General features: G+C 43.4%; 1 protein-coding gene across 2 annotated transcripts in view; it reads right to left on the bottom strand.

The window, feature by feature from the left end:
- The window catches only part of grid2 (glutamate receptor, ionotropic, delta 2), a 938,309-nt gene extending 913,342 nt beyond the window's left edge, over positions 1 to 24,967 (bottom strand). For both annotated transcript variants that reach the window (XM_055641544.1, XM_055641535.1), the window contains exon 1: positions 19,323 to 24,967. In XM_055641544.1, coding sequence (XP_055497519.1) covers positions 19,323 to 19,413 — 91 coding nt within the window. In that variant the 5' untranslated portion in view covers positions 19,414 to 24,967. The remainder of the gene's footprint in view (positions 1 to 19,322) is intronic.
- Positions 24,968 to 26,606: the final 1,639 nt, after the last annotated feature.

The following is a 26,606-nucleotide window of genomic DNA, read 5'->3' on the forward strand; positions in this document are numbered from 1 at the left end:
GTATATGGGGCATGTTGATCAGTGTGGGCAAGGTGGGCTGAAGGGCCCTATTCTACACTGTACTACTATTAAGGCTTCCAAGATATAGTGTGACCTGACCAGTCATTGAACAACGCATCAGACTGAGGATAACCCTCTCCTCCCTATTCTAATGTAACAAAAAGGAACTGCAGATGCTGGTTTGTATCAAAGATAGATACAGAATGCTGGACTAACTTTAGGGGTGGCACAGAGGTAGAGTTGCTGCCTCGCAGTGCCAGAGACCCAGGTTAGATCTGACCTTGAGTGCTGTCTGTGTGGAGTCTGTACATTTTTCCTATGACCATGTGTGTTTCTTCCTGGTGCCCTGGCTTCCTGCCACATTTGAAAGCCATGTGTGGGCCAAAGGGTCAATTTCCATGTTGTATCTCTAAACTAAAGCATTTCATTTGAACCCATGTAGGTTCATAAAGGACAGTGCCTGCTAAATAATAAGGGCCCCAAGATACCCCTCCGTTTTAGTTTAGTGTGGAAATGTGCCACTAAGGGGTCACCGACCAACAACCATTAATTCTATCCTACACTCTAGGGACAATTTACAGAAGCTAATTAATCCTACAAACTTGCGTACGTCTTTGGAAGGTGGGAGGAAACTGGAGCATGCGGGCAAAACTCTCGCAGTCACAGGGAGAAAGTGCAAACACCGTACAGAGATCACCCTTAGTCAGGATCGAACCCATGTCTCTGGCAGTGCAAGGCAGCAACGCTCTCTGAACCATCCTCTACAAGAGATCTCAATCACAGCATTAAGGAGAAAGTCATGTTTAGTATGGTCGCCATGAAACAATTCTTGACAAATTAACATCATACTGTGAGGGCAATCTCAAAAGAGACAGCAGTGTGATTCGAAGCATGGATTTGAAAAGCCATTTGATGCACATCCTTTAAAGATTAAATAGACTTGGCCTTCTGAGATGCATCAAGTCCCTCATCACACTGATATCTATATTACTAAAACTGTGTTGTTGACTGGTTCTGGCGATGTGTGCTGCGATTTCCGAGAGAACGCCACCACCTACGGCCATCATTCTTGGGCACCTCGCTCAGAGCCCCCCTCCGCCGTAAGTGTGCCGAGGCTTTTTCCCCGTCTATAAATGTCAATTAGTCTGTCATCGGGTTGAATTAAAATCTCTCCCTCTCTCTCCCTCTCTCCCTGTGATCGCGTTAGTTTTCTCCAGGTGCTCCGGAAAGATGTGCAGGTTTTTTTTGTTAATTGGCCTCTGTCAATTGTCCCGCATCGTCAAATTTGCTGACGACACTACTGTGGTTGGACTTATTTCGAAGGGAGACGAGGCAGCCTACAGAGAGGAAGTCCTGAAGTTGACAACCTGGTGCTCAGAAAACAATCTGGCTCTGAACACCAGGAAAACAAAAGAGCTCATTGTCGACTTCAGGAGGCACAGCACCGACTTAGCCCCCCTACACATCAACGGCGAGTGTGTGGAGAGGGTCAACACCTTCCGGTTTCTCGGTGTCCATATCGCTGCCGACATCTCCTGGACGGACAACACGACAGCGGTCATCAAGAAGGCTCAGCAGCGGCTACACTTCCTGAGGGTCCTCAGGAAGCACAACCTGGACTCTAACCTGCTGCTGACCTTCTACCGCTCGTCCATCGAGAGCCTGCTGACATACTGCATTACAGTATGGTATGGCAGCTGCACCATGGCAGACAGGGAGAGGCTTCAGAGGGTAACCAGGACAGCGCAGAGGATCATTGGCTGCCCTCTCCCCTCCCTGATGGACATCTACACCTCCCGCTGCCTTAGCAGGGCAAAGAAGATCATCAAAGACAGCTCCCATCCTGCGTTTGGACTGTTCGACCTGCTGCCCTCTGGAAGGCGCTCTAGGTGCATCAAATCCAGGACAAACAGACTCAGGAATAGTTGCTTTCCGAGAATTATATCTACCATAAATTCAAATTCACACATGCACTGACTACACCACCCAACACGGACTTCCATCTGTATATATGTATATATGATATATGTATACATGTCCCCCCCCCATCTCCCTTCTGTTTTTTTTCTGTTTCTTGTTTTTTGTGCTAAATTGTATGTATGCACTGAGTACGAGCAGCTTTCAGTTTCACTGTACATGTATAGTGACAATAAATGGCATATCTATATCTAGTGGGATAGAATTAGTGTATAGGCGATTGTTAGTCACATGGACTCTGTGGCTGAAGGGCCCATTTCCACACGGTATCAATAAAACAAACTATAAAGCTAAGGAAAAAATATATCACGCACACCAAAAATTAGATGAATCCTTACTCCACCTTGATCACTGTTTAATTGAAAAAAAATGACTTCACAAGCAAAATATTCTTCCCAATACCTTTGCAAGAGTCTTCCATTCAACCTTCAAATACACTTTCAAATTCACAAGTTGAGTAAGCCAAGGCCAAAGAAAGATTTCTTGCTTTCTATTTTGGGCAATATTAAATATCAGGTAATAGATTAAATGCTGAACATTGCTCTTTTTCTTAAAAATACATTTAACACACAACCCTGATAATTCAATATTAGCCTGGACACAGATTTTTGGCTGTTGAGTAGAGCAACTACTCGTGGATAAAAACTGTCTTTATGTCTGGCTGCGGCAGCTTTGACAGTCTGGAGTCGCCTTCCAGCGGTAAATGATTCAAAGAGTTTGTGGCCAGGGTGAGAGGGCTCGCTTCCTGGCCCTTGCAGTGTACAGTTCATCATTGGAGGGAAGGTTGTAGCCAATAACCTTCTCTGCTGATCAGACGATTCGCTGCAGCCTCCAGGTGTTGTGCTTGGTGGCTGAGATAAACCAGACCATGATGGAGAAGGTGAGAACAGGTTCTACGATGGCCATGTAGAATTGGACCATCATTGCCTGTGGCAGATTGTGCTTCCTCAGTTGCCGCAGGAAGTACATCCTCTGTTGTGACTTTTTGACTGTGGAGTCGATGGCAGCCCCCCACTTAAGGTCCTTGGAGATAATTGTTCCCAGGAACTTAAAAGAGTCCACAGATGTGACTGTGGTGTTGTTGATGGTGAGTGGGGTGAGGAGAAGGGGAGCTCTCCTAAAGTCTACTTTAGGAGAAATGTCTACAGAAATCCGAACACCTAGAGAAAGCCCACGCGGTCACTGTGAGAACATACAAACTCCGTACAGACAGTCCCCATAATCAAGATTGAACCAGTCTCCGAGACAAAGGCAGCAATTCAACCGTTGAGCTACATAACCTTCAAAGCTGTCTTCCCATTGTAAAAATAATCTTTATATTTGAAGATCAAAGGCAGGCTTGCCCAGAAAATATATTCCAGCTGACATTACTGGCCTTTCTTAGTTCACATCTAAAAAAAATCCACTTTCAAAAATCCATCCCAATGCTTCAAATATTAAAGTCAAATGCCCCATTGTATATCGAACAAAGTCAGCACAGAGTGGTATTTTCCCACGAATAGCACAGCAATTGCTTTTCATTCTTGGCATTCGGGTTGAAATGACATTTAAATGGGTTTCATAAAACTTCATAAAATGTTGACTCCAAAACAAAGCCATGACCATTTCCTTAATGGACAAGTTCCAGATCCGCAGGAAGTCAGACAATGCACAATCTGAGCACAAACTTCACAGAGAGACAGCTTAGAGAATCATTATGCAAAGGACAGTCCAAGTGAAGAGCATTCCCCAGGGAGAAATTACAATAAGTCACAAGGCAAATTGAAATTCTCACAAATTCGAGAAATGATTGCTAAGGACACCAACAGATAAAAAATGTAATACTATAGAAGCAGTGAATGTTGGAGAAACAAGAACGTGCAGATGGACTCAAATTGCCAGAGTAATTCTGTGGGTCTGGAGAAAATGAATAAGTGACATTTCGGATCCGAAATATCATCTATATTTTTTATCTTCAGAGATGCTGCCTGACCCACCGAGTTAGTTCTGCACTTTGTGTTTATCTTTGATATAAACCACCATCTTCAGTTCTTTGTTTCTACAGAAACTACTGATGCTGGTTTACCAAAAAAGACAAACAGTGCTGGAGTAACTCAGTGGGTCAGACAGCAACTCTGGAAAACATGGATATTATCCAAAATCCTGTTTGGGCCCAGACAGGGTACTGTTTTATGTCCTATGTTAAGGCTTCAGGTCCAAAACTCATCAATAGAACATTAGTTCTGATAAGTTGACTGTTTTTTTCTCATTCTATAAATGTTGCCTGGCTTTTCCCAGCATTTTTGTTGTTTTTATTCAGGAATTCCACCATCTGCAATTGCTTCTTAATCTTCATTTATTGAAAGATGAATGCATTATTTTGGGTGCATTGTCAAATACATTAATAGAAGGAAGAGGGGATGGATCTCATCAAAATTTACCAAATAGTGAAAGGCCTGGACAGAGTGGGTGTGGAGAGGATCTAGGAACGGATGGCACAGCCTCAGAATAAAAGGACGTACCTTTACAATGGAGCAGAGGAGGAATTTGTTTTGCCAGAGTGTTGAGAATCTGTAGAATTCATTGCCACAGGAGGCTGTGGTGGCAAAGTCTGGGTAATTTTTAAAGGAGGGATTGACAGGTTCTTGATGAACAAGGGTGTCAATGGAAATGGAGGGAAGGCATGACTAATGGGGTTTAGCGGGAAAGATAGATCAGCCATGATTAAATGGCAAGGTAGACTCAAGGGGCCAAATGGCCTAATTCTGCTCCTATGTCTCATGATCTAAGATGTACAACACCAATAAAGGTAAAGCTGTTATAATTTCCATTGGGATAATTATGCAAAGAGTTAACCTGATATGGCATTTGTTTAATGAGGATACTGTAAATCAAATAAATCCAGAGTTTCAACGAGATGTATCTGAATGTGGAAGATAATTTGGAAGAACACAGTGACAGGCTAACTGCAAATAGAATTGAAGGATTTTCTTCCTACTGGGAACTATTCCAAGCTTAAAAGTATTTTTCTGTGCAGTAACGATCTGCTGATTCTGAACTTGAAAGGGATCTCATATCACAAGACTGATCTATTGGGGCAGCACAGCGGTAGAGTTGCTGCCTTCCACGCTGGAGACTCTAGTTAGATCCCGAGTTTGGGTGCTGTCTGTACAGAGCGTGTACGATCTCCAAGTGACCAGGTGGATTGTCTCTGGGTGCTCCAGTTTCCTCCCACACATTTTTAGGTTCATTGGCTTCAGTAAAGTTGTCCCTACTATCCAGTACTTTGTACTGGAGTTGGGAGTTTCAATGCCAGCATGTGAAGATGGGGGCTCTGCCAGAGCCCAGCCTGTGAATGCAGAGCAGAACAACAGACAGCCAACCATGTCATCTCTGGGTGCCCGCCCCACCACCCACCAAATGGAGCTCAGGGCCGGGGAGACATTGACGCAGAGACAACAACCTGGCTGCTCAACACCCAGCTTGAGATCTAACTATTCCTTTGGTATATTTATGTTTCATTCACAAGAAGAAGTCTCTAGTGGTTAGGATGGTGTTAGTGTACGGGTGATCAGTGCAGACTCCATGTTTCCGCACTGTATCTCTAAAGTCTAGAGGAAGGAGGAAGGTGATGTTTCCATAATATTTCTGTGATAACTGCACAAAGATGGGTGGCACGGTTGACACCTCTTTTCCCCTTTCTTGATCTCTCCGTCTCCATCACATCCACCACCCTTTGAGTGAAAAATGTACCTCTCAGGCTCCCATAAAATCATCTCTCCCTTCACCTTAAACCCATGTCATTTGGTTCTCGATTCCCCTACTCTGGGCAAAAGACTCGGTATCTACCCAATCTATTCTTCTCAGCCTACTTAACCTCTCCCCATACCTCAGGCTCTTGTGCCCTGGGATCATCCTTGCAAATCTTCTCTGCATACTTTCCAGCTTGACAACATCTTTCCTATAGCATGGTGCCCAAAACTGAACACACAACTCAAAATGTAGCCTCGACAATGTCTTATACAATTGCAACGCGACCTCCCAACTTCTATACTCAATGCCAAAAGGCTTATTTGCCATCCGATCTATCTGTGATGCTAATCTCAATGAAACATGTAACTGCAGTCCTAGATCCCTCTGGTCCACAACACTCCCCGAATCTTACCGTTCAGTGTGATCTATTCAAATACATTCACCATTATCCATGCGGGGCTAATTGGGAAACCAGATGTGTCTAATTGAATTTCTGATCATGATTTTTTTTTTAAAGTATTAAAAGACAGGATGGCTGGACATATTATGTTGATACTCATGTACGCCCAGTGTGAAGTGTAATCCTTTTCATGTATTTGGCACTAACAGTGTATGGTAAAATAACAGAATGCATCAATGCTTCTTTGATCATCACAAGCACTTCTTTGATTGATATTTGGTTATTTCACATGGGAAACACACTTGGCTGCATTGTGAGAGCACATTCGAGGCATTTTAGGCAAATATGGGGGAGAATGCCCAAAACTGTATTGTTATGTGTAGCTCACTATCAGTTCCATTGAACAACACTGATCCAATCATCATATTGGCACATAAATACAGCACAGGAACAGGCCCTTCAGCCCGTATGTACCAAATCACCATGGATCACATGCATTTTAAATCTTCTGGATCTACCCTCATTCAATTTCATCAACACCACAAAAAAAATCTTACTCAAGTTCATAAGACATGACCTTTCACAACCAAAGCAATGCTGGCGATTCCCAATTAATCCAAAGGTAGACACAAAATGCAGGTCAGGCAGCTCTCCGGAGAAAATAATTAGGTGACATTTCAGGTCAGAACCTTTCTTCAGACCCAAAACGTCACCTGTTTCTTTCTTCTAGAGATGCTGCCTGACCCACTGAGTTACTCCACCATTTTGTGTCTATCTTTGGTGTAAACTAGCAACTCCAGTTCCTTCCTACACAGATACGAAATACTCATTTAACACCTCACCTACATGCTCTGACTCCAAGCATAAATGTCCTCCTTTACCCATGTGCACCTGACCTTCACCCTGGATATCCTGTTGTTTTTAAATATATATATTAAAAAAAGCACAAGATTTTCTTTAATCCAACTTGCAAAAGACATTTCATGCACCCTTTTGCTCTTTCTGATTGCCTGCTTGAGTTATTTCCTTCTTGCTTTATAGTCATCAAAGGCCCTGTCTGAATTCATCATCTTTATATATACTTCCATTTCCTTTTTAACCAAACTTAGAACTTCTCTCATAATTCACCATTCCCTTACCTTGCCATCCATATCCCTCCTCCTCAGTGGAGCATGCCAGCTCTTAAACTCTTTAAACGACACCCACTTGTCTGATGTGGAATTGTGCCAATAACAGCTGTTCCCAATTTACATCGTCTAGCTTCTGCCTAATAATGTTGTAAGCTGCCTTCCCTCAATTTAGTATCCTCCTCAGGCCCAGACTTGTCCTTATTCACAACTATCTTGAAGCTTATGCAGTTATGATCATGCTCTTCCACTGAAATACCAATGACAAGCGTCAAAATATAAAATATTAATTTATTTTTAATTGTGAATAGCACAGATACATATCACTCTTAATGTGTATTGGGTTGATGTGTGCAAACACACAAAGATGAGGAAAGCATAATTTCAAACACCTGTCTTTGTTCTCAGCTAGGCATCTAACATTTCCACTCAAGATATTTGAACCCTGACTTTTAAAGGAGTGTGTTTGTGAGCGTTGCTTCATAAACTTCAGACTCTGTTGTATTATTAACATGTAAATCTTGCCAATAGTTACAGTCATAAACAAGACACAAAGAGAGAGGGTAACTCAACGGGTAAGGTAACATCTCTGGAGAACATGGATGGGTGACGTTTCGGGTCTGGACCCTTCTTCAGAATGATTGTAGAAGCAGGGAGAAAGCTGGAAGAAAGGTGGGGATGGGACAAAGCCTAGCAAGTGATAGGTTGATACGGATGAGGAGGGGGGTGTTAGATTAGCAGACGATTGGATAAATGCCGGAGAGGAAGAGCCAAAGAGTGTGAAATAAAGAGATAAGGATAGAAGATGCATGAAATGTGAAGCTAGAGGAAGAAATATAGGTGGAAGGGAATGGGGCAATGGGAAAGGGGGAAATGGTTGCACATTAAGGTGAAATGCAGGGAAGAGAGGGAGAAAGAGGATGGGGGAAAGGGAAGGGACTGTTTGTAGGTTAGTTCCTTAAAGTTATCAGGCAGCTCAACCATCCTATCCGAATCTGAATCTGAATTCCTTCATTGTCATTCAGACCTTTCGGTCTGAACGAAATTTCGTGCCTGCAGTCATACATATAGTAATAAATAACAAAACACACAATAAACACAAATTAACATCCACCACAGTGAGTTCACCAAGCACCTCCTCACTGTGATGGTGGCAAAAGTCTTAAAGTCTCTGTCTCTTCACTCCTTGTTCTCCCTCTGCGCTGAGGCGATCCAGGTTTCCATTGTTGTGACCCCGCCGGGTGATGGTAAGTCAGTCCCGCGGCACAACCGAGCTCCGCGAACGGGCCGGTTAAAGCTCCGTGGCCCGGGGTGGTCGAAGCTGCCAAAGGTGCTGCCGATCACCAACTATCACCAACTAGAGAGCAGTCCTGACCCAACATCTACCTCATTGGAGATAATCGAAATATCTTTAATCAGACTTTACTGGACTTTATCTTGCAATGAAAGTTACACCCTTTATCCTGTATCATGTATGGACAGCTTCATTGCAATCAAATATAGTCTTCTGCTGAATTGATAACATGGAACAAAAATGTTTTTCACTGTACCTCGGAACACATGACAATAAATTAAACGAAACCAATCTAAATTAGAGAATTCACTGTTCACACTGTGCAAGAAGGAACTGCAGATGATGGTTTAAACCAAAGATAAAAAGCTGGAGTAACTCAGCGGGACAGGGAGCATCTCTGGAGAAAAGGAATGGGTAATGTTTCGGGTCGGGTCTGAAGAAGGGTCTCGACCCAAAACGTCACCCATTCTTTCTCTCCAGAGATGCTGCCAGTCCCGCTGAGTTACTCCAGCTTTTTGGGTCTATTACTGTTCATACTGTTGGGTTGTGAACTAAGTTTACTCCTTTGACTGGACGCAAAGATATTCACCAAATGCTGGGTCGAAGCGCAGCAGTGAAGTCAAAGTTGATCAATGGACAACTTCCTTGACACTTCCTAGGTCATCTGTTGCCGACCCTGATTTGTTCTGGCCTTTCCCAACCTCCAGTTCACCCCCCCCCCCCCCCCCCCCCCCCCCCCCCACATCCCCTCTGCTTTCAGTCTAAAGGAGGATTCCAACCTGAAACATCACCCATCCTTTCTCTGCCTGACCCACTGAGTTATTCCATCATGTTGTGTCGATCTTCGATCAACAGACAATACCCACCCTCTTGTCACATGGTGTTTTCTTTCATTTGGGGAGCAGGTCCATCAGGAATGTAGCATTATGTTGACACAGCGACAGTGCCTAGCAACTCCAGTAACAACAATTATAATAGCTTACAATACATTAACACTGATGCAAACATCATTTGTGGTACTATATCAAGTGGAAAATGTCATTCTCAGTGTCTAATCTGCATTCAGCAGCAACACCTGATAGTGCACATCAACTACAATCAGCATCTGTGAAATTATCCTTCAGGCAGCATAGGCAGGACCCTCAATAATATTTGAGATAAGGAACTGCAGATGCTGGTTTACAAAGAACAAACACAAAGTGCTGGAGTAAATCAGCAGTTCGGGCAGCTGGATCGGGGTCGTTCTTCCGAACCCAGCAAGCCAACCTCTCTTCTCATAGGATAAAGTGTCCCACAATACTCTCTGGGCTGCTACTAAGCAAAACACTAATTGCTGGAGGCAGAGTCTTAGGGTGATAGTGTGGAAACAGGTCCTTCTGCCCAACTTGCCCACACCGTCCAACATGTCCCATCAACACTAGTCCCACTTGCCTGCATTTGACCCATATCCCTCTAAACCTGTCCTATCCATGTACCTGTCTAATTGCTTCAATAACGTTGTGATAGTACCCGTCTCAACTACCTCCTCCAGAAGCACATTCCCTACACCTATCACCCTTTGTGTGAAAAAGTTACCCCCCCAGAATCCTATAAAATCTTTCCCTCTTCAACTTATGCCCTATGGTTCTTGAATCCCCTACTCTGAGCAAGAGACTCTGTACTTCAACCCAATCTATTTCTCTCATATTTATTTGCACCTCTATACACGTTCTCCCATCATCCTACTACATTCCAGGGAATAGAGTCTCAGCCTGCTCAACCTCTCCCTATATCTTAGACACTCAAGTCCTGGCAACATCCTTGTAAATTTTCTCTGCACCCTTTCCAACTTGACAACATATTTCCTATAACATGGTGCCCAGAACTGAACACAATACTCTAAATATGGAAGGTACCCAAAAATGCTGGAGAAACCCAGCATGGGGCAGCAGCATCTATGGAGCGAAGGAAATGGGCAACGTTTCGGGCCAAAACCCTTCTTCAGACGGATGGGGGGTGGGAGAGAAGAAAGGAATAAGGAGGAGGAGGAGCCCGAGGGCTGAGGGAGAGATAGCAAGGGGAGGAGACAGCAAGGGCTAACACAATTGGGAGAATTCAATGTTCATGCCCCCAGGATGCAGACTCTCCAAGTGGTTCTAAATATGGACTCACCAACATCTTATATAACTGCAACTTGACCTCCTATACACAGTATACTGAGCAGATCAAGCAGCATCTGGTGAAGAAATGGACAGGCAACGTCTCAAGGCGGAATCCTTCTTTAGAGTAGGAGGGAGAAGGTGGTAAAGGGCGCGGAGGGCAAAGGGGGAAGGGCGTTAGTTGAAGGTTACGGAATATTGGAGAATTAATCATTCACTGGGAAGGGTTAACATCTCTCACTGAAGTGAGCTTATCCCATAGAAGTTATGCAGCACTGGACTAATGCAATGGGCCTACACTCACCCCATACAAAATCAGATCAGTTATCCCCCAGTTTATTCAGTGCTGTGGTCGTTAGTTCTAATTTGGATTTCTAAGAGCACAGGCAGGTTGAGAAAAATCAACACAGTCTGACAACACTTAGGGTTCCAGGACTAAGAAATTTGCATACTGAGAGACACTTACACGATTTCTGGCTTCATTTCAGTTTTTTTTTTTTAAAGTAGCATAAAATCATACAGCTTAATTTTGAGACAAAAAATGACATAAAAATCAAATGTGGCACTGTGGCACAGCAGTCGAGTTGCTGCCTTACAGCACGAGAGACCAATGCTCAAACCTGACTATGGATGCTGCCTTTACGGAGTTTGTACGTTCTCCGAGTGACTGTGTGGGTTTTCTCCGGGTGCTCTGGTTTCTTGGTGAATTGACTTTAGTAAAGATGGTAAATTGTCCCTAGTGCGTAGGATATTGCTAGTGTACGAGGATCGCCAGTCGGCGCAGACTGGTTGCACCAAAGGACATGTTTTTCCGCGCTGTATCACTAAACTAAACTAAATATTGGATCTTATTATTGCAATGCCAGATGGATGGGAAATTAAACAAATAGATGAAGCTTTGTTTGATAAATACCTCCCTTGATTTATGTGAAGGAATGCAATCTAAGTAATTACTTATCTGCAATGTTGCCTCTATAATATTTGGCATATGCTTATACATATGCAGTTTCATAATTTTCTCAGATAATTTATAAAACCTATTTGCCAGGATGAACAAGGGGGCAAACCAGTCATTCCATGAAATTGAGACACAAGGTATTGCAGTCGCTGGAATCTTGCATAGAACACTAAATTTCTGGAGTAACTCAACTGATCAGGCAGAATCTCTGGAGGACATGGGTAGGCGATGTTTCAGGTTGACAATTCTGTAAAAGAATTTTGTTGATGATTTAAGAAGCAAAGTGGTACACATACCCTGTTAAGCATTGACGGAGCTGAAGTAGAGATGGGTGAAAGCTTTAAGTTCTGAGGAGTAAATATCACCAGCAACGTGTCCTGGACCATCCATATCGAAGCATTGGCCAAGAAAGCACACCAACATCTCAACTTCCTTAGAAGGCCTAGGAAGTTCGGTATGTCCCCAACAACTCTCACCAACTTCTACAGATGTGCCGTGAAAAGCATTTTATCATGATGAATCAGAACATGGTTTGGGAAAAGTTCCACCCAAGACCGCAAGAAATTGCAAACGCAGCCCAGGCCATCACACAGACTAGCCTCCCTTTCATTAACTCAATTTGCATTTACGCTGCCTTGGCAAAACCACCAACATAAACAAGGACGTGTCTCACCCCAGTCACTCACTCGTCTCCCCTCTCACATCAGGCAAGAGGTACAGAAGTGTGAAAATGTGCACCTCCAGATTCAGGGTCAGTTTCTTCCCAAGCAACTGAACCATCTTATCAACAACTAGAGTAGTCCTGAGCTACCATCCACCTGATTGAAGACCCTCAGACTATCTTTAATAGGATTTTACTGGACTTAATCATGCACTAACTGTTATTCCCTTTTTCCTGTATATGTACAATGTGGACGGCTCGATTGTAATCTGTACAATCTTTCCGCTGACAGGTTAGCACACAACAATAGCAATTCACTGTACCTCGGTACATGTTTTTTTTGTGTTTTTTTTTAATTTTCTATTGTTTGTATGGAAACTTATTATTCATATTTTGTAAAGCACTTTGGTGTCAATGCGAGTTGACTTAAAACGTGCTATATAAATAAAACTTACTTACTTACGTGACAATAAACTAAACTAAAATTAGTGTGTGGCTACCATCTACTAAAATGGTTATGCCAAGAGAGTCTAAAGTTGTTGATTCTGGATAGGATACAGAGGTAAACTGACACTCTTTCAGAGTGACAAAGAAAGCACCATGCCATGAAAATAGTTCTCAATTCTGTCAATGAATGCTAGTGCAAACTGCTGGAAATGTCAAGCAATTAGCCTTAGAATAGGTGGAGAAATGTAGTTGATTTAACAACTGGTTTGAATTTAGGGAACTAAATGTACTTATTGAATAAATGGGCTCCTAGCCACACTTCTCCCCTAGTCCATTTTCCGAGGGTATGTCACATTCCACCTTCTTCCCATTTCTCCCTGCCATCTCCTTAGGCCCCCCATCTTCTCCGTGTCCATCACTGCCATCATTATTCCGAGAGTCACTTATCTTGTTTACCTTGGAGATCTCCCTGAACCAGCTGCTGATCTTAGTTCCCCTCCCAACAATAAAAACTACTTTGCCAGAATCCATCCATTGAATTGTTCATTAAACCCAGGCATCCAGGTATTTCTTGCCCCACATAATCTGCCCATTCTCAAAGAGACATAGTCATGGAGCCATACTACATGGAAACAGGCCCTTTCACCCAACTTGCCATGACGTCCACGATGCCCCATCTGCAGTAGACCCACCTGCTCGCATTTGGCTCATATTTCTCTAAACCTTTCCCATCATTCTACCGATCCAAATGTCTTTTAAATTGTAGTACAGTACCTGGCAGCTTATTCCATGTATGCTCCACTCTCTGTGTGAAAAGGTTGCCCCTCAGGTTCCTATTAAATATCTTCCCTCTCACCTTAAACCTATGTATGCTGGTTCTTGACTCCCCTATGATAGATAAAACAATCTGTGCATTCACCCAAACTAAACTCCAGTACTTTTTAGTACCTTTCTTCATCCAATTTCATCCATCTCATATTCCACTTGGACAGCTTACAACCCAACGGTATGAACATAGAATTTTACATAACACTCCTCCCTTCAGGGCTGATAATGGCATAATGCCTCTAAAACTAATTGAGAAAAAGCAAGAACTAACCCAATATAAGGAGTACTGCTACAATATTCTGCCACTTACAGTATGACAAAAGTAATACAAGCTTTTAAAAAACATGGATGAATTGGAGTGTATACTAAGTGAAACTCTGGAGAAAGACAATATGCCAGCAGAATGTTTGTGCATCAAAAATTGATATTGTGTAAATATTGTAAGTGAACTTAATGATGTGCATAGAGTGCGGCGCGGTGGCACAGCGGTAGAGTTGCTGTCTTACAGAGAATGCAGCGCCAGAGACCCGGGTTTGATCCCGACTACGGGTGCTGTTTGTACGGAGTTTGTACGTTCTCCCAGTGACCTGCGTGGGTTTTCTCCGAGATCTTCGGTTTCTCCCACACTCCAAAGACGTACAGGTTTGGAGGTTAATTGACTTGTTAAATGTAAAAATTGTCCCTAGTGTGTGTAATATAGTGTTAATATACGGGGATCGCTGGTCAGGCGTGGACCCAGAGGGCCGAAGGGCCTGTTTCTGCGCTGTATCTCTAAACTAAACTAAAAACAAAGCATGGTACCAATGTGTGACAGAAAGGAAATGTCCTCTATTGTGTAAATACAGGGCAGCACAGTGGTGCAGCAGTGTTCTGTTTGTACAGAGTTTGTACATTCTCCCTGTGACTGCAGGTGTTTTCTCTGGATAATCTATTTATCTCCCATGTCCCAAACATGCGTAGGTTTGTAGGTTGATTGGCTTCTGTAAATTGTCCCTCTTGTGTCAGATAGAACTAGTGTACAGGTGATTGTTGGTTGGTGTGGACTCAGTGGGCCAAAGGGCCTGTTTCCACGCTGTATCTCTAAACTAAACTAAATGTAACATTAAAATAAAATAATTTTGCTTGTGAAACTGCCAGAGGAGGGAGTTGAGGCAGGTACAATAAAGGGCGTGTCCCACTTTCACGATCTAATACACGACCTTTTTTACTCGTGGACATTTTTCAACATGTTGAAAAAAAAGACCTGACCTACTTGATGCCACGAGTATCTACGACTAGCATCACAACCTGCTACGACCTACCTACGACCTCCTACGACCTCGTGCCGACCATGCTGCGAGTATGAGTCAAGGGCAAACTTGACAGAGGTCGTGAATTAGTTTGTGAAAGTGGGACAGGCCCTTAACAAGATTTGAAGGACTTGAACAGGTCCATGAATAGATAGTGGTTGTGGAGAGAATGTTTACAGTAATGGTGGAGTCTACGACAAAAGGGCACAACCTCAGAGTAAAAGGATGATTCTTTAGAAAGGAGATGAGGAGGAATTTCCTTAGTGGTGAATCTATGGAATTTGTTCCCACATGACATCTGTGGAGGCCAAGGCATTGGGTATTTTTAAAGTGGAAATTGGCAGGTTTTTGATTTGTAAGTGTGTCAAATTTTACGGGGAGAAGGCATGAGAATGGGGTTAAGGGGGAAAAATGGATCAGATGGATATGTAGGGAATGGGGGGGGGGGGGGGATATGGAACATGTGCAAGCAGACGAGATTATCTTGGCATCCTGCTGTACATTTATCTAGGCAACCGTTGAGCACTGATAGACATTGTGGGCTGAAGGTCCTGTTCCTGTGCTGTATCATTCTATGATCTATGTGCTATGTCCAGTGTGAGGAATATATTCTGTTTTAACTAAAAGGTTACAGGTTTGTAGGTTAATTGGCTTGGTGAATGTAAAAATTGTCCCTAGTGTGTAGGGATCACTGGTTGCATGGACTCATTGGCCGAAGGGCCTGTTTCTGCGCCTTATCTCTAAACTAAACTAAATATAAACTCTGAGATGTTCTGGGAAATAAACGGTGTAGAATAGACACCAAGTGGAAGTTCAGATTTTGGATTAATTAGTACGGGTGTGAGGGGTTATAGGGAGAAGGCAGCAGAATGGGGTTTGGAAGGATAGTTCAGCCATGATTGAATAGCAGAGTGGACAATGAGCCAAATGGCCTAATTTTGCTCCTATCTCTTATTGTTTGTACTATGATTGTTAGTATCAACCAACATACTAACAAAAAAATGTAGCACTGGTGATTATAGATATTATCTCCATTGTGACAAGTGACTCATGTTGACAAAGGCTCTTCCTCGATGAAGCATTCATTAAAATGGAAAAAATATTGGGTTTGCAGTATCAAAAATAGATTAATAGACAACAATCCCACATAAGAAGGTACAACAAATTATACCCTTAGAACATGGACTGGGTGGTGCATTTGATACCTCAATGGAGCTTGAGAGAAATCAACTCATCGCCTTCTCAGGTGGTTCCTCGAGTTGGCTTTCACTCCAGTGGTGTACATTAGGATGTGGCTGAAGAAACCAATGCAGGATCTATCGATTTCTTCACTGGTAGGATAGGCGATTCTTGGGTTGAGGTTTGCAGAGACTGAACTGAAAGATGTGTAACGGAGTGTGTATAGGTATTGCCAAGAATTTTCAGGCCTTTTGGCCCAACCTCTCCATTCCAATCTTTATGCCTGTCACTAAACTCCTTCCACCTTACCTAATTTGGCTACATCCAGAAAGCCTATTCTTCAACATAGAACAGTACAACGCAGGAACAGGCCCTTAGACCCACGATGTTCAGAGCAAACATGATGCCAAGTTAAACTAATCTCCTCTGCCTTGCACAGGATCCAGATCCCTCCGTTCCCTGCCTAGCTATGTGCCTATCTAAAAGCCCTTAAACGCCACTATCTTATCTCTTCTCCCTCTTGTACTTATCTGGAGATTGTAAACAACATTATAGAGGTGTACAAAATCATGAGAGGAATAGGTGGAGTGAATGCACAATCTTTTGCCCAGAGCAGGGCAATCAAGAACCAGAAGACATAGGTTTAAGGGGGGAATGATTTAACGAGGGGGAACTTTTTTTACATAAAGGGTGGTGGGTATATGGAATGAGCTGCCAAAGGAGGTAGTTGAGGTGAGGACAATCGCAACATTTAAGAAACATTTAGACAGATACATGGGTAGGATAAGTTGAGAGGGATTTGGGCCAAACACAGGCTGGTGGGACTAATGTGGATGGGGAACATTGGACCAAACAGCCTTTTATCATGCTGTATGACCATGAAATAGGTATTGACGTAAAGCAATGAACAATACTTTTTTTTCCAAGATGCTTGCTATTAGGTGAGAGAGGTTTACATTATAGAGTTATGTGTTCCCTTCATCAGTTGCGACCAGCAGTTTGCATTGTGTCTATTATTTACCCAGAAAAGACTTGTCACGGAATTTGAAAAACAAAACAGTGGGATTTGATTGCACGAACAATCTGTCAGCTAAACCTGCAACACTCTCTGCGAATAAGCAATCAATACATTGATTTAGAAAGTTCAATCGAAAATTGCAAGGATCATTCAGGATACAAACCTTCCCAGCTTCAAATATTATGATTTTTTGTTTTTGCCTTCGCAACAGCAACAGACAAAGATTGCCAATTACCGCATTAACTACATTTGAACTAAACCCTTTACATTTGGACGTGAGAATTATTGCAAATCTTCCAGTGATTGAAGATAATCTGAATTCTCAGGTACATTTAATTACCAGGATGTAACTCTAACATTTGTTTTAATTGTCATTCCCTGTATCATCGCTCTGTACAGTGTGATGCAGCGGGCTTATAGTACAATACCAACCATCGTTTAATGCTCTCTTATCCATAGCTTTCAGAAGTACCAACATCTTCAGTATTCAATCAAGATATGACCACAATTGAAATCTCCTTTCACGAATCATGAAGCATATTTAGAGGCATAGAGTCTTACAGCGTGGAAACATAGAAGATGAATGGTGGAAACGTGGATCCCTCGGCTCCACAACTCTCCGCAGAGTTCCACCCTTCACCATGTAGGTCCTGCCCACGTTCGTGCTATCAACATACAACACCTCACGGATCAGGCAATTGTTGACAACCATCTTCACTATCAACAATACCGCCCACTTTTCTGTCATTTTTCTTTTTTTAACTGCTCTTACAGAGCAATTTTTAAAAAAAAACATGTATCGTGGAATCTTAAAAGGCGAGTGGTTAAAGAATCTGTGAGAAATTGGAGTGGACGCAGAGAGATGAAGGCGCGGGACATGCCCTTTGAGTGGGAATTCGCACTGTGTAGAGTGTTTATTTAACTACATTTCCTCGCAGTACCAAGCAAACGGCCAGGCAAACCTGGATTCTGAAGAAGAGCCCCGACCCGAAACGTTGCCTAATATTTTTCCCTCCATAGATGCTGCCTGACCCGCTGAGTTCATCCAGCACGTTGTGTCTATCTTCTAGCTTCCCCAAGTTGGTTTCATAGGGAGAGGATAGACACAAAAAGCTGGAGTAACTCAGTGGACCAGGCAGCATCTCTGGAGAGAAGGCAAGGGTGACGTTTCGGGTCGAGACCAGAGGGTTCGCCGATACTCCGTCAGTAAACACACTTTGTATGCGCGGGTGAGGACTTGTGTGTGTGTGTGTGTGTGTGTGTGTGTGTGTGTGTGTGTGTGTGTGCGCGCGTACAATCAACGGGATGTTACAATTCCGATCACAGGAGAGAGAACCGCTGAAAGACCAGAGTCCTTGATTGTGATCAGTTCACTGAAACCACACACTCCGCTCGCAAGAGTTACGACCAGTTACTTCCCTCGCGTAGAACAGCGACCTCGGTGTTTCCATTCCCCGACCCCACCCCCTCACCCAGACTAGTTCTGAGGCAAAACAAGACTCTATTGAAAATCCGGACAGACGCTTGATTTATATCACACCATCCCCCCGCCGTTCAAAGACACGCACTCGTTTCTAAGGTTATTTGTGGCCAATTTCCAAATCTACAGTGAAATCGCACTGGGGCAGCCTGAGGTCTGTCTTCTCCGGCGTTGGAATACCCCCTGCTTTAGGGGAGTCGACACATCAGCCCTCAAACGAGCGGTAGTAAATGATTTGGCAGTGTGTGCGTGAGAGCGTGCGAGAATGGTGGTGTGTGTGTGAGAAGGGGAATGATTGTGTGTGTGTGTGTGTGTGTGAGAGAGAGAGAGAGAGAGAGAGAGAGGGGGAGAGAGAGGGAGGGAGAGGGAGAATGGTTGTGTGTGGGTGTGTGTGAGAAAGAGAGAATGGTTGTGTGTGTGTGTTTATGTGTGTGAGAGAGAGAGCGAGAGAGAGATAGCGCGAAAGAGAGTGAATCGATATGAGATAGATAGAAGGATATAAAAGGATAATGGTTGTGTGCGAGATTGATGGATAGATAGAGAATGGGTATGAGTGAGAGAGAAATAGAGAAAGGAGCGAGCTCCTGACGGTTCACGGCTTGGAACCGAAACAAAATTCAAGGCACCCACAATCCAATCTTTGGGTTGGTGGCGCATCCAACTTTTACAAGGCATCCATCCCCCGGTCAACAGACGTAGTGAATGTCTCTCCCTGGCCTCTGTTACAACCCCAGCCGGAAACATGCAGGCGTCGCGGGGCGTTAAACACACGGAGAGAATCAGCGCAAGCTCACCTATGTGAATGATGGAATCCGCAGTCACAACTACCGTGCAGTGAAGGCACCAGGTCGCCGCCACGAACAAGATCACCGGGTAAACTTCCATCGCCACCCCTTCAGGTCGTTATTCTCCCGGTTTCCCGACCGCCGTCGTCTCTCAATCGGTGGCCGTTGTCTTTAATTCCGGGAGCAGAAACGCGAGTGGAAGAGAGAGGGAAGGGGAAGCGTATATAAGCGGGAACCTTCTCTCCCACTAAATTCCCTTCTATATTCTTTTCCCTCTCGTCTCTCTCGCTCTCTCTCTGCAATCCGATTGATTGGCAACGCAAAACCTTCCAGGATTTTGTTTTTATCCGCTGCCCAGAAAAAAAAGGGCCAGGAAAAAGAGTCACTCAGACCTCCTCTACCCTCTTGTATGTTTTTAAACAAATATCGGCAACACCAACGAACACAAAAAAACAATCTGGTTATAATCCAATTTCAGACGGAGCCGGCAACGCCATTCGGCTGAGTGAGGAAAGATAACTTCAAATGCTCTCGTCTTGAAACTGAGCCAGTCACTGGAGAAAAAGAGGCTTGCAAAATAAAATGGAAATTGAGAAGCAAAACAAGAAAGCGGAGTGGAAAAAGGAAATCCCTCAGTTTAGCAGTAAAAGTGCGTTTCCAGGCAGCGGCGAGCGTTTGTGATAAGAATCCCCGATGCAATACAAGGCAAGGCGCCTGTTGAAGAAACTGCGGTTCTCTCTCCCTCGTTTTTCCTCTCTCTCTGTGACAAGGATGTCCACGCCACACACACACACACACACACACAGGGTGAAACTTTTCTATAGGTGCGGAGGGTGAGCGAGAGATGGCAGGCAGCGCCGAGCGAACCCGGGCGATGAAATAGCACGGGTGCGGAGTTGCAGAGAGTGAGAGAGGGCGCTCAGCATCAGCACCGATACTCCAGCGATTGAAGCACAGGGAACATCACATTCAAAGCAAACAGCGGCTCCTTCAACAACCACGATCCAGTCTCTCTCCAGTCCAAATCTCGGAGTCTCTGGGTGCAGCCAACGCCAGTGGTCTACATAGTCACACGCTAGCCCGCCCGGCAAGACTGATCAGTGCTCCGCACCCGTGGCTTAACCATTTGCGAACTGTCTCTCTCTCTCTCCCTCTGCCTATCCTCCCCTGGCCAGCCAAACCGCGCAGACCTTGCCTGCCCCGTCTTCCGAGACCATCAGCAGCACGACCGCTGATTCAACCTGAAGCAAAGGGAGCGGCGCGCTCGGGAGAGCGTTGCGTTTTACACCGCGTCTAACACTAAATATCAATCACAATTATTACCAGTCCGTCGCTTTGATGCGCGGAGCAGGCAATATATTTAACCCTTCGACTGCAGTGCCACATAGCCTCATTCAAATGTGTTATGTGGGATGAATATTGAAATGTGTCAAGATTAAACAATGGTTTATTTTACAATGAGACGAGAGTATCGGTAGTAAATGTCGCTATGTCGGGACATATTCTGCTAATTTCCCCAAATATCCCTTATTTTAAAAATGGCATTGTCTCTTTAACAGTGATGTACAGAATGCTCATTTTCGTTTGTATTTAAATTGCCTGACACTTCCAACACTAACATTTCCATAAATTGGCACACTTTTGGTTTTCAATTAAACTAGAGTGCAAATGTGCTTGTTTTTTTTTAAAAAACATACATAAGGTTTAAAACTTTGAAAGTCCAGAGCTGTTTGATGTGTGGGTAATGAATGTACGATCTATTTAATTTTCGTTTTAGTGTTCGTGAAACAGCATGGAAACATGCCCTTCATCTTACAGAGTCCATGTGGCCATTGATCACCAATTCACACTGTTCCTAAGACATAGGTGCAGAATTAGGCCATTTGGCACAGTCATGGCTTATCCACCTTTCCCACTCAACCCCATTCTCATGTCTTCTCCCCATAACTCTTGACATCGGTACAATTCAAGAATCTGTAAATCTCCAACTTAAAAATACCCAAATGACTTGGCCTCCACAACCTTCAGTGTCAATGAATTCCACACATTCACCACCCTCTGACTAAAGACATCCCTTCTCATATCCTTTCTAGAGGTATGTTCTTTCATTCTGAGGCTGGTCTTAGATTCTCCCACCAGTTCAATTATATCCCATTTTCTCATCCACTCCCTGCACATCAGGAGCAATTTTACTGAAGCCAATTAACCTACAAACCAGCACGTTATGCTTTTTATAAAATGTGATTGAAACAGGTCAGAGCAACCACTGTATTTAGCTCAGTGTATCTCGTGTCCATGCAGAGGTCTGCACGTGACTGTTTAATATTGAATTGTCAGTCTAATTCACCAGTGTGAGTGGGGTCAATTATGCTGAGTGAGATGTAATAAGGTTTTTCATGGGCCAAATAATCTCTTCCTATGCAGTATGAAATTAACCTATCTAATCCACTTTTTCTGAAAACTAGACATAATTTCTCCCAGTTTTCAAAGAAAGGAACATAAAGTAAAAAGATTAATGTTTAAGAAGCATTTAGAGAGGTGCGTGGATAGGACAGGTTAAGATGGATGTGGGACAAATGCAGGCAGGTGGGACTAGTGTAGATGGGGCATGTTGGTTGGTGTGGGCAAGTTGGGTCGAAGTACCTGTTTCAACACTGTATATCTCGATGATTCTATCAATGGGCTAACATGTGATGAGCATTTGACAGCACTGGGCCTGGATTCGCTGGAGATTAGAAGGATGACAATAGATAATAGACAATAGACAGTAGGTGTAGCAGTGGGCCATTTGGCCCTTCGAACCAGCACCGTCATTCACTATGATCATGGCTGATCATCCACAATCAGTACCCCGTTCCTGCCTTCTCCCCATATCCCTTGACTATCTTTAAGAGCTCGATCTAACTCTCTCTTGAAAGCATCCAGAGAATTGGCCTCTACTGCCTTCTGAGGCAGAGAATTCCACAGATTCACAACTCTCTGGGTGAAAAAATCTCCATTCTAAATGGCCTATTCCTTATTCTTAAACTGTGGTCCCTGGGTCTGGACTGCCTCAACATTGGGAACATCTTTCCTGCCTCTAGCGTGTCCAATCCCTTAATGATCTTATATGTTTCAATAAGATCTCCTCTCATCCTAAATTCCAGTGTATACAAATCCCTCTAAATTCCAGTGTATACAATGAGGGGGGACCTCACTGAAACATTGAAAAGTGAGGGACCTGGACAGAGTGGATGTGAAGAGAATTTTTCCAAAAGTCAAGGACTGGCGGCCATAGCCTCAGAATAAAAGGGCATATCGATAGGAAGATGAGGAGGAATTTCTTTAGTCAGAGGATGGTGAATCAGTCATTGCCGCAGAAGACTGTGGAAGCCAAGTCAATGGATATTTTAAGGTGGAGATTGACAGATTCTTAATTAGTACAGGTGTCAGGGGTTATGGGGAGACGGCAGGAGAATGGACTAGAAAGAGAAAGATTGATCAGCCATGATTGAATGGCTGAGGAGACTTGATGGGCCAAATGACCAGATTCTGCTCCTATAACTTAAGTAATGAACTTTAAGGCCACAGTTAATGTTCTGATGATGATATGTGGAAATATTAACACTGATTCTCTCTCCACGTATGCTCCCTGTCCTGGTGAGTGTTTCCAGCAATTTAATTTCAGTTTCAGGTTTCAAAGTGTCTAATTCAATACCAAATTCAGCTCCCAATCTTAAAATTGTTCCTTGAACTCTTGTCTCCAATTTTTCTTCCTTCTTGTCATTGGAACCTCTTGATTATGGAACCAAAGATTCTCAATCTGGACAGGACTAGTAGCTGTTTAATAGTAGTCCTAGAACATGGAACATGGAACATGGAAGGTGGAACATGGAACATGGAACACAGAACATGGAACACGGAACATGGAACATGGAACATGGAACATGGAACACGGAACACGGAACACGGAACATGGAACACGGAACATGGAACTTGGAACATGGAACATGGAACAGTGCAGCACAGGGACAGGCCCTTCGGCCCACAATGTTTGTGCCAAACATGATGCCAAGTTAAACTGATCTTATCTGTCTGTACACGACCCATATCCCTCTATTTCCTGCACTTCAATGTTCCTCTCTAAAAGCCTCTTAAAAACCTCTAGCATATCTGCCTCCATCCAGTACCACCTATGGCAATATGTTCCAGGCACCCACCACTCTCTGTGTAAACATCTTGTCCCTCACATCTCCATTAAACTTTCCCCATCTCACCTTAAAGCTATGCCCTCTGGTGTTGGACATTTCCAGCCTGGGAAAAAAGGTTGAGATTCTCTCCCCTATCTGTGTCGCACATAGTTTTATACTCTGCAATCATGGGAACCGTACTTCACATCTTAGCACATCTGTACAGATTTGCAAATATAAGTAATGGTCTTTTAAATGACATTTCTTACTGATACTAACTGGGCACATAGACATAGAATATAGATTTGTACAGCACATAAATGGAACACTTCAGCTCGCAATATCCATGCTGAACATGGCACCAAGTTAAACTAATCTCCTCTGCCTGCACGTGATTCATATCTCTGCAATCCCTGCACATCAATGTGCCCATTTAAAAGCCTCTTAAATGCCACAAACGACCTTCAAACGTCATGTGCAAATCGACATCCTTCCGCATTCTAACTTGTCCCACTGTCCAATGGTTTATATTTTTGAAACTGATGGTGAATGTTATATCTTACTTGCACTACGAGGTCAGGCTGCTAAGTCTGGATCTGAACTGAATTCAGTGTGGAAGTTATAGTATTAATGTAGAGAGGGTGGCACTGTGGTGCAGCAGTAGAGTTGCTGCCTTACAGAGCCAGAGACCTGGTTTGATCCTGACCATGGGTGTTGTCTGTCCAGAGTTCTCCCTGTAGGTTCTCCCTGTGACCACGTGGGCTTATTCTGGGTGCTCCGGTTTCCTCCCACACTCTAAAGACATACAAGTTTATAGGTTCATTAGCTTTGGTAAAATTGTCCCTTGTGTGTGGGATAGTGCACATGAATGGGGATCATTAGTTAGTGTGGACTCGATGGGCCAAAGGGCCTGTTTCAACACTGTATCTTTAAACTAAACTAAAATTAGTGTGAATGGGTGCTTGATAGCACGCACAGACACTGTGGCCTGAAGGTCCACTTTCAATGCTGTATCTCTCTATGATTCTATTATGTGTGTTTGCTCTGTTTAATCAATTGTTCCTCATGGATAATGCTGGTGTCTCTGAAACAATAGCATTTCTTCGGGTGGGCAACGTAGATAATCAGAACTATTTCTCTTTTTGTCGCTTTGAGAAACGAGGGGCAAGCAAGGTTAATCATTCTGAGCAAAGGTCGACATCAACACGACGTTAATGGTTGCACATTATCCTACATTGTTGATAATGTCAAGACTTCATCTTTTCCTTCATTGTACATAATTCGTAATTAATTACGACAAGAACCCCCACAGCAAGTTGTCAAAGAGAAGGTTTAGGTTTGAGAGTGTTTTTTTTACACCATTGTCCAAAATTCTAATTTCCAACTGGCTTACAATATTTGTAATACAATCAATTTTGCATAAATATGGACTCACTAGAATAATGTATACTAAAATTATAACAATTGGAGAAATCTCTCAAAGGATCAAAATGATTTAATCAACCCCACAATCTATTAAAGACTGTCATAATTTTGTATCTTCTATATTACAATGCATGATATATATAAAAAAATCTCCTCCAGATCTTTGGTGGTGAAAGAGTTATTTGCCACCTGCCTTGTGCCTATTTCTCTGCATCGATAAAATTGCAAACACCCTTGGCCATTTTCTTGTTGGGGGGTAGGCCTTTCATGATCTATATATGGATCTCGGTCACCTCATCATTTATCTCGGCCTCTGAGAGAATGAATGAGGTTGGATTTCCGGATCACTTCTGTATCTAAAACAGTGGAACAAATGTACACAAGGTGTCACTGGTATACACTCATTTGCAGTCTCCATCGGCTCTTGAAAAACTGAACACACCGAATATGGGATTTAAATCTCCAGGATTTTTAAAGAACCTTTCACCCACAACCCCCTACCAGCCCCTTCCACCCCACCCCCCCCCTCTTCATTCCTTCAAAGCAGGAAACACAGCAGCCAATTCATGCAAAACCAGCTCTCAAAAAGAGCACCTTGATGATGATTCAAAGACTGCAACAATTGGTGAATATTACCCAATTCATCCCAGGTACTGACCTCCATAGCATCAGAGGGATAGATAGGAGATGTGGCCTCAAAAAGGCAACCAGCATCAACAGGGACCCACACCACCCTGGCCACAGGCTCATTTCACTCCTGCCATCGGGAAGAAGGTACAGGAATGTGAAAACAGTAACGTCCAGGTTCAACTTAACGTCCCTACAACCTATCAGGCTATTGAACACAACAACCTCCTAATACGTTCTGAACTACATAGACTTGGGGGCATTTTTAACTTTGCACCATTACTGTTATATATTTGGTGGTGAAAGAGTTACTTGCCACCTGCCTTGTGCCTATTTCTCTGCATCGATAGAATTGCAAACACCCTTGGGCATTTTCTTGTTGGGGGGGTAGGCCTTTCATGATCTATATATGGATCTCGGTCACCTCCTCATTTATCTCGGCCTCTGAGAGAAATATAATATACAGTACATGTGTGTGTGTGTATAATATGTGTATACTGTATATACATATATATACATACACACACACATATATGGATTTATGTTCATTTATTATGTAGGATGAAGTGTAAATGGAGCAAATGGCGGGAAGTCTGGTCTATGCAGTGGACTGGGCTACATCTACAACTCTCTGCAATTTCTTGCGCTTGGGCAGAACTGTTTTGAAACCAAGCTGTGATGCAACCCGACCCGACAAATACAAGCGAGTTTGCAAGAAGAGAGAGAACAGCTTAGCTGCCTATTAAAAGACAATGTTTGCAATATAGGACACAAAGTAAACTCAGGAGGTCAGGCAACATCCCTGGAGACCAGGGATAGGGTGGCATTTTAGGTTGGGACCCTTTGCAATGGAGGGTTAAGGCAGAGTAGCGCTGGGGTTTCTGAGCACTTGTGATTCATTTGAAGAGCAGAGCAAGATAAAGTATCCCAGGGCTTGCCCTGCTGCTGCTATTTATACTGTCTGTAAATGCATGCTGATGCCAAGGTCTGTGCACCCTCTGTGCATCTTTGAACACCAACCATCATAGAGTCATAGAGACATACAACGCAGAAACGGGCCCTTCGGCAAAAC

This window comes from Leucoraja erinacea, chromosome 1, assembly GCF_028641065.1.
Source record: "Leucoraja erinacea ecotype New England chromosome 1, Leri_hhj_1, whole genome shotgun sequence".
Taxonomy (NCBI): domain Eukaryota; kingdom Metazoa; phylum Chordata; class Chondrichthyes; order Rajiformes; family Rajidae; genus Leucoraja; species Leucoraja erinaceus.